General features: G+C 29.7%; 1 protein-coding gene and 1 long non-coding RNA gene across 2 annotated transcripts; one reads left to right on the plus strand and one right to left on the minus strand.

Annotated features, from left to right (window-relative positions):
* Positions 1-562: 562 nt before the first annotated feature.
* LOC128292657 (ankyrin repeat-containing protein BDA1-like) lies at positions 563-6519 on the minus strand. Its single transcript, XM_053027546.1, has 3 exons — positions 5926-6519; positions 4085-4639; positions 563-997 (listed from the first exon to the last, which is right to left on the minus strand). Exons 1-3 carry the CDS (start codon positions 6517-6519, stop codon positions 563-565), a joined length of 1584 nt encoding a protein of 527 aa, XP_052883506.1.
* A 1662-nt stretch (positions 6520-8181) lies between these two features.
* LOC108452450 (uncharacterized) lies at positions 8182-9453 on the plus strand. Its single transcript, XR_001866393.2, has 2 exons — positions 8182-9045; positions 9142-9453. It is a non-coding gene; the product is annotated as an uncharacterized LOC108452450 (long non-coding RNA).
* Positions 9454-9679: the final 226 nt, after the last annotated feature.

The raw sequence follows: 9679 nt of genomic DNA on the forward strand, positions 1-9679 counted from the left end.
CGAAGGCTAGAAGTCTTCCAGTTTCTAAGAACACATTCAACTCAGTTAATTCCCTACATAGTTCAAAATAGGCTCGTGGCGGGCTTTGGCAAAGATGGCATTGTGGAAATAGGAGTCAAGGTGGAGATTTGTTAAGTATGATTCCTATTTCAATCAAATTTGAGAAATAATCTTCTAGTTAAACTCTGTTTATTTGTTTCAATCAAACACTAATTAGTTTAGATTATTTTATTATTATTTGACCTATGAATTTAGCCTATAAATAGACTCTTTTACAACCTTAGAAAAAAACACCCATTAGAGGTTAGAACTCATAACACATTTAGAGAATTTTGTGTTTACGTTTTGAGGGTTCTTTGTTTTTGGGTTTTCAGGGTTTAGTTTTTATCTCCATCTTTTTTACTTTTCGTTCTTTTGCCATTATAGTAAAATTATCTTTACCCGTGGTTTTTTATCCTCTTTGGAAGAGTTTTTCCACGTTAAATTTGTGTTTTCAATTTTTCAATTTATTCCGCTATTTTTCTTGTTTGTTGCTTAATCGGGTCAATTCTAGAACTTTCAGCTATGAATTCCAACAGTAATAGTGGCATGACCCAAGATATAAAAAAGCCGCCTCATTTGGAATATAGAAAAGAAGAAAACTAGATGCTTTCATTACTGATTTCCTTGCACGATGATTTGAACTAGTTGGTGCAATTGCATCGCCCTTGAAAATGCAACCAGGGGGGCTGAGAATTCCTTGGTATGTCATTGTTAGAACCAGTGTGAATACGATGAGTAATACAACCACTGTTTCGTCTCTCATATCTTTTATCTCATGTCTCAGTAATTTGAACTTTGACAACTTTTGAAACGTGAGGGGATTACTGTTTAGGATATTCACACTCTCCGTATTGTCTGCTATAGTTTGTCTTTGTAACACATCCATTGCTATAAAATCACGGTCATTGATCTTATTCTTATCCACTTCCTCATATTCTATCAATAGTTTGATCATCTGCTTTATTTAAAATTCCACAAATAATTCACAAAAATACATTTCATTTTAAACAACCCCCTACATTCGAGCATTACCCTACGTACTGTTTACATTCAACACAAACCTTAGTGTTGTCCAAGATGTGAAAAGAAAATAAATAGAATTGAGAAGAAAGGGAATCAGAAAAAAGAGGAAAGGGGGTGGACCCTTTAATCAACAGTAGAATAGACAACGCGTCTTTGACTGACTCAGATAAGAGGAATAAGAGAAAATTTTTGTTGAAGGAGGCTATTGATACATTGAATTTGGGTGAAACGCTTGGTGTAAAAGTTGTTTGCAATGAAGAAGATTCATTAAAGAGATGATATAAATTGAAGAAAGAAATTTAAAAGACAAGGATGCTTTGTAAGTTTGTTTCTTTTTTAGTATAAAGAGTCCATGTTGTTGGCTGCTGATAATGGTTTTTAGGGTGGGTTTGGGGCGGCGGTGCGGTGTGTTTAGCTTACTTTTTGTCTCACACTACAATATCGCTATAGTATCTAATCTCACCGCCACCGCTATTTTTACACTAACCGCAGGTAAACGCACTGCCCATCCAATCTCACCCTTAGTCTGATTCCTTTTGTTGATATCTAGCGAGGATTTCTGAGTTTGGTGTCAATAACAGCGGGGTTTGGATGGGTAAGAATTTTGAGTTAACATGTTTAAGGATTTCTTTTTGGATGTGGGTACTTTGAATTGGCTTGTGTATAGGTTGGTACAATTTTGATATGATATGATTTGAGGTGGGAGGTGGAGGAGGCTTTTATGGCTTGGTGGTAGGTGATTTTGGTGTCTAGGGGGTTTGAAAGGGGTTCAACTAAAAGGGTTTCTTAATGAGGTTTGGGGTACGAGGGCTTTTTTCTGTTGGATTTTTTGGTACCCTTCTTTTGGGTCCTGCACCTCTTATTTTCTTCTTTTGTTGTGACTTTCATGGTGGCTTAAACTCTTTATAAACATGCTGTTATAAAGTTCTAAACCTATTATAAAATTTATACAATGATTTTTTATTTAAAAAAATGAGAATTACGTTTAAGAAAAAGTGAAAATTAAATCAATAAATTAAAAGACATTTAACGAATGTATGTATTATTAATTTTATGTATATTTTATTTTATATTTTCACATGATAAATTATTAGTTTACTGGCAAACGATGGCTTCAAGTTCATTGTCTCCATTGCAAACCCATGCTTGGACTAAATTTTCAACAAAGGTCATTTTTTTTAAATTTATTCAATTTAGTACCTAATGTCAAAATTAACTAAACTTTTAATTCTAAACTAATCTCACTATCTTCTAATACAATTTCAACTAAATCTAAACTTAACAATTACATATCTATTAATTTCAAGCTTTAATCTTACAAACCTCATAAATGAAAAGTTGGCATAAATTTAAAAATCTCAAAATCTAAGCATTGGGTTTGCTAGATTTAGCTTAATGGATGATGAATCTATAAAAATCTAAAAGAAAAGTGCTTAATTATCTTGGTACTTTGGACCGAATTGGAAAAGAGGGAAACTTGTTCTTCCCTTCAACAGTGGACAACAAGCTTTAGAAGAAAGATGATGAATTCATCCTTTCTCTACCATTTGATATATTTATACTTAGACTAATAGCTTAATTAACAAACTTAATCATGTTTAGTTGATTTATTTAAGGTATGTATATATTATAATTTTAATTACAAAGTTAAATGACTATCATCATTATCATCCACTATCTTATAAAAAACAATGAGTTAATAACCATTTAGGTACCTTGGTTAATTACCAATTAGGTCGTCAAACATTTTCCAATATAAAAATTAATAACGATTGGATTTTTACAATTTAGTCTCTAAACTTTAATTAACTATTTTTCTTGGTTAAATTTCTTAACCGATCTTTAATATATTTTCATACTAACTCTGTAAATCCTCCTATTATAATCTCACAGACTCAGTTTATGGAATTTGGATTTTGAAACCGCATTTTTTGACGTCGTCTAAAATCGGATCATTATAGAGTCAATCACATTTGCCATTACTCAATGGTGGAATGATTATATTGTTATAAATTGATAATGTTATTGTTTTAATTTTAGTGACCGAAATGTAAATTTACATAAATATAGGTGACCAATTGTAATTATGTTTAGCTATTTTTGTTAAAATATTTATCACTCACAAATTTAAAATTTATTTTATTTATCATAAAATTAAATATAAATATAATATGCTCTAATTCCTAAACTCTTCGTATATTTGGAATTTATTTAGTTTTTCTACTTTTATTTCAAGTAATTTAGTCTCTCTACTTTTGAATTTCAAAATATAAGTCAAATTATTAACATCGTTAAAAATATACTATTAAATTTAGGTTTACTATAACATCTTTATTTCTTGCTACATGGCTACTAAGGAAGTATTTTGTTTTTTCAAAATGAACTGCGACTTTAATAGAAAATTTTAATGAAGTTAACAATTGAATTTAAATTTTAAAATTTGAAATGTAGAGACTAAATTATTCAAATAAAACAGAAAGATTAAATTTCAAATGTATAAAGAATACGAAACTTATAATATATTTTAACCTAAATAAAATAAGTAAACCATAATAAAATTGATCGATTTAACTGTGTATAAAAGATCAAATAAAGCTTTAGTTAAAATAAAAAGATTGTTGATATAATATTTTGAATTCGAATATTATGGAACATATTTTCCTATGTTTTTATGATAAGAAATGAAAAAGTATCCGACAATAATATTTTTATTTTATAAAAATATTTTGATAAATATTCAACAAGAATAGTATCAATTAAAATAAGATATTGCTCGAACTTCAAATTTATTGAATATTAAAATCAAATTTAGACATTTATATTTTTATTTTATATTTTTAAATTATAAGAGAAGGACAAAATTCTAACAAAAATATAATTAACACGATTCGAACTTAATTACACCTATAACCTGAACACCTAATTATCAGACCAACATATGATCCTAGACAACTCTATTTTAGTACTTTCTGAAACGAAATGAAGAGATACCAACAAATAACGCCAAAATGATGAGTACCGCAAATACAACGAAATCACTGACAGAATTCGACGGTGCTATGGTACTGGAAGCAAGCCCGTAGGAGATACACATCAACAAGTAAAGTGGCCACAAACAAAACATGATATTTTTAGCGACGACATCAAACAGTGATATCATTATGACAAATGATATGAAAAAAGCCACTCCATTCGAAATGTAAAACAGAATAAAATTAGTTGAGGTCATCACTGATTTTCCTTCACGACTATCTTTATTATTTGAACTGGCTGCGCCGTCCTCTGCAAAACCGCCCGGGGGGCTGAGAATTGCTTGGTAAGTCATTGATAGGACCAGTGAGAATACGACGAGCAATGCATTGATTGTTTCGGGTTTCATTTCTTTGAAGTAATCTGTCAGTATTTCATTGAAGTTAGAAAACTTTGAAAACCTGTGGGGATTACTCTTCAGAATTTTCACACTCGTCCTATTATCGGCAAGAGTTTCTCTTTGTAACACATCCATTGCTGTAAAACCAAGTTTATTGATCTTCTTCCTGTCGACTTCCTTGCACTTTACGAACAGTTTGATCATCTGTTTGGTTTACAAGCCCACAACACAAAATTAATAAAAAATACAATATATTTACATACGTATTAAGACTATCATTATTTCAACAAACAGCTAAAATAACCCAATATTCAGCAAAAAGAACCCAATAAATTTTAAATTTATCGTCGACTAAATTAGAAAAATTATATTGGATATGAAATTTTGGATTAATATTTTACATATAGAATAACAACAATAGAAATAATATACTCTTTCTTCCCAAATAAAAATATCACTCACAGTTCATGAAATTAAAATTTCTAACCTTTGATATTGTTTATTTTAAAATTTTAATTAATTAAAATTTATAAAATACATTTTAAACTACTTTATTTAAAGTTTTTATAATATACTTTTTTGAAATTTTATCTATAAATAAAATTCTAAAAAATAAGTCATGACAATTTTTACCAATACAAGTCAAAATGGTATCGAAGGATAATGTAAATTATAAGTTAGTCAATTTTGACTGTTAGGGTCATAAAATTCAAGGACTGACGTAATCAAATGATATTAGTTAGATGTCTTGGAGCTCAAATTTAAGTTAAAATCGAATTGATTTAATTCAGTCGGAAGCTAATTAAAATTTTTTTAAAATTTCGGTTAACGATTAATTCGGTTCAAAATTAGTTAATTAACCGAACTTAATAAATAATAATATTATATATGATATGTATTAGGTTATAACTAATTCAGATAGATCGGTCAAATGAACATTATCAAATTTTTGTTGATATGTTTTATATTTGTTTTAGCAATATATATACATATATATATATATATATATATATAAATTTCGTCAATTCAGTTAACCAACCGAATTAATGGAAATATTCAGGTTAAATAATTAAAATTTTGATTAATTCAATTAATACTAATTTAGTTCAATTAACCGACCGGTTAACTATTTAAACACCCTCACTATCCTTCCAAAAAAAAAATTGATATTAATTAGGGCAATCTGCATTCATTCAATTTTTTTCACTATAAGAAGTTGTAAAATAAGCACTCAATTATAAGTAAATATTTTTATCAACCAACTATAAAGAATTACAAAAAAGCTACCAAATTATCCAGTTTTATCTTTTCTTATCATCCAACTATCTTAAAATTTTAAGTGTTGCTATTTTTATGTTAGCCAGGTAATAACTAAAATACAAAATTATAGATGCAACTTCAATCCAACAATACATTTTAATAATAGATGTTCCAAAATCCTAACGTTACATCAGAACTAGGGTTTAATCCAAAAAGAATCGAAAAAGTACCTCTGGTTGGTTATTTGATGCAGCTAAGTGCAATACAGTGTTGCCATCCTTATCTTGTAGGTTCAAGATTTTAATTCTCGTTGACCTACTGTCTTTGAACGTCTTTTGAATCCATTCCAACATAACTTTAAATGCTTCAAAGTTTTTGCTTTCTGCAGCAATATGCAAAGCAGTTTGCCTCCTCATAGTCAAATCAAAGATACAATCGGGACAAACATCCAAAAACTGCGACAAAAGATGAACATTTACATCCCGAGCTGCATAATGAGCAACAGTGAAACCCTCCCTCCCTTTAAGACGGACAAGATTTTCATCAATAGATAAAAAATCAATAACCATTTCTGGTTTTCCACTAAGCAAGGCTAGATGAATGGGGGAAAAGCCATCCTGGTTCAGTTTCCTGGCAAACGATGGCTTCAAGTTCATCATCTCCATTGCAAAACCGTTATTGCCTGTAACTGCAGCAATGTGTAATGGCGTATCCACGAACTCCATCTTATCTATACGCTTGAAAACATTGGCATCGTGGTGGATGAATGAATACAAGGCATCGATGTTTCCTGTTTCAGCTGCTCTCTTTAACCTTTCATCCATTTCGAACAATCAAAGAATAATTAGATACCAAAATGACTGAAGACTTGAAACGAGCTTTTGCCCACTTATATATCAAATAACTGAGGAAGATGTTGCTAAACATTTGTCCAGTCTTGAAAAATCTAACTTAGAATTTTAAGGATTGATTTGCGTGTATAAGTTAAGTTCTTCTAGACCAAGTGATTAGTCGTTCACGGTTTATAGTGCCGTAGTGCTTCTCTAAGTTAGATTTTGAAGGGTTGATTTGCGTGTATAAGTTTAGATATTCTAGACTTGACAAGTGATTAGTCGTACACGGTTTTGTAGTGCCCTAGTGCTTCTCTTAGATTTTAAAGGGTTGATTTCTATTTTACCATTTGACTCCAAAAAAACAATAATAATAATATTTACAAAAATGACCTTCGTTCAAAAATATTTATTCAAATGATTTGAAATGTACAGTAAAATTGAGTTATGGGAACTAGATGATCACACCACTATTTTTTTCTATTAAGAAAATAATTTTAGAAGGTTTTGGACACTACATGGTTGACACCCATATATTTTCTTTCAAAAAAATTTTTGGGGTGGTGGCACACTGATGGCCGACACCCTTTTATCTAATTAAAAAAATAATTATTTTGGGGGGGGGTGTGGTGCTGGCCAACAAATGGCCAAAATCACCCAACAAAAGAGATTGGGAATATTGCAACTTAACCCCTCTTTATTTTTCCATCTTTTTTATTTCTCAAGTTTAATTACATATTTTATATTTTAAAATAATATTGAAATACTTATCATGTTTTTTAATTATTATTGCATCACTCGCATTATTATTAAATTTAAAAATTAATTTAAAATATATTGAACTACATATTTTATAAATATATTACTCGTTATTTTTATCTAAAATTATCATTACATTTAAAAATAAATATAATTTTTAGGCTTAATTTATTATTTATACTTGAGTTTAACAACAATCAAGTTACATTTAATGAAATAAAAACAAAATTTTTAAAAATCATGAAAATTCAAATGTGATAATATTAACATGTTATTTTAATTTAATTTTTAAATTTAATAATAATGTGAGTGATGTAATAATAATTAAAAACATGATAAGTATTTCAATATTATTTTAAAATATAAAAATATAATTAAACTTGGGAAACAAAAAAGATGAGAAAACAAAGAGGGGTTATGTTGCAATATTCCCAATCTCTTTTGTTGGGTGATTTTGGCCATTTGTTGGCCGGCACGACACCCCCCATAATTTTTTTAATCGATAAAGGGTGTCGACCATCGCAGCAAAGATCTCAAAAAATTTGAAAAAAAATACATGGGTGTCGGCCCTCTAGTGCTCAAAACCCTAAAAAAATTTAATAGAAAAAAATAGTGGTGCCGGCCATCTAGTTCCCATAATCCAATTTTACTGTTCATTTTAGATCATTTGGGTAAATATTTTTAAACCAAGGTCATTTTTATAAATATAATTTTTTTTTAGATTAGATGAGTAAAATAACCATTGATTTGCATGTATAAGTTAATTCTGTCTACATCTTTGGAGGAAAAATAAGAAGGTGAGCTAACTAAAAACATTGAGGTGAATATGAAACAATGTCACGTGCCTTGATTTGCATGTATAAGTTAAATTTGTCTTTGCCTTTGGAGAAAAATAAGAAAGGTGAGAGAAGGAGAAATAAGGAGGTAAGCTTAATAGAAAAATTAGGGGTAAATAGGTAACAATGTCATGTGCTTTATTGTTTATAGTGTTTGAACCATTCTGAGCTATATTTCTTTTGAATTTAAACCGTCTCTGCCTCAAAACGTTATAAGTCTAAAAGACCTGCTGACCTATGCATTTCTTTTACATGATCTTCTTGACTTGCTTATAAGTAGCTTATTGAATTTTTTTTAATTCAAATTTTTTTATCTACTATGCACTACAGGAAATTAAGCTTTTAGTAGTGTTTGGACAGAAAACGCCTCAAAAGATAAAATAATAATAGTATTTTTCTCATAAACGCCTGAAAAGATAAGCTAAAGGTAAAGTAATAGCGATATTTATGAGAAAAACCCACAAAATATCATTTTATTTTTAACCAAACTACGCGGTTTTTGCTAGGCTTAGTTTTATCCTCCAAATTAGTTTCCTGAAATTCCTTATTTTTTTCCCCTAAAATTTTCCCCAAATCCCTAATTTTTTACCTCTAGAATTCTGGTAATTTTCTCTTCCCCCTCTTTGATTGAGCAATAAAACAAATATGAAATATCCCCAACTCACAAATTTCGGTTAAAAGCCAAACACATTCGCCTAACACACGCACACGTTCAAGCTCCACCTTCAAATCTACCAGCAAAGAGAGAAAAAAAAGGAAAGAACTTGATTTGAGTCCATAAAGAAAAGGCTTTTTTTTTTTAATCTCTAATTCGTCCAAATCAATTTATTTGGAGATGCAATCCGTTGTTATTACCCCAACATATTGTTGAAGCACCCATTATCAAACCCTAGAATGCTTCTCTTCTCGTCCTAATCCTTCAAAGGTTCGTTTTTCTTTTCTCTCTGATTTTTTTTTTATGTTTCTGGATATTTTAATTCGGGTTTTCAAGGTTCTGATGATGATTTTCGAATTTTCCCAGCCATCATCAAGCTTATTTGGCGCCCGCGTCTCGGCTGCAAAAGGTGTAATCCGTCGCGACGTGCTCATGGCGTTGTCTTCGGGTTCGATTACCTGGTTTTACGCGCAGGCTGAGTAAGTGCCTTTTTATTTTTAGATTTGTTTTGTTACAATTTTAGGTTAATTTTGAAGTAGGGTTAATTGTGTTAAACGCTACCAAACTATCGTTTAAATTTTAAATGATGGATAATTTGCTATTGATTATGATGGAAATGACTATTAAATGTTTAAAATTCCTCTTATTTAATTGATGGTTGCTGCTGTTTAAATATAATGATCAAACTTATCCTTAATTATTTGGTTAATTGCTTCTGTCTGAGATGTTTTATCGTTATAATTGAGGTGCATAAATGTTGTTAATTGTGATGTTAAAGTGCTGCAAATTGAAGTGTTTAAATGTTGTGAATTGAAGTATTAAAGTGTTGTAAATTGAAGTATTTAAATTTTGTAAATTGAAGTATCTAAGTACTGCAAATTGAGATGTTTTATAACACCCCTAG

Source organism: Gossypium arboreum, chromosome 5, assembly GCF_025698485.1.
Source record: "Gossypium arboreum isolate Shixiya-1 chromosome 5, ASM2569848v2, whole genome shotgun sequence".
Taxonomy (NCBI): domain Eukaryota; kingdom Viridiplantae; phylum Streptophyta; class Magnoliopsida; order Malvales; family Malvaceae; genus Gossypium; species Gossypium arboreum.

Bases quoted from the DNA above. Each gene is read 5' to 3' on its own strand.
- LOC128292657 (XM_053027546.1), bottom strand. From the start codon at position 6,519: ATGGATGAAAGGTTAAAGAGAGCAGCTGAAACAGGAAACATCGATGCC. The intron at 4,640-5,925 runs GTACTTTTTCGA...TAAACCAAACAG, and splicing joins CATCAAATAACCAACCAGAG to ATGATCAAACTGTTCGTAAA. The intron at 998-4,084 runs GTACTCATCATT...TAAATAAAGCAG, and splicing joins GTGATTTCGTTGTATTTGCG to ATGATCAAACTATTGATAGA.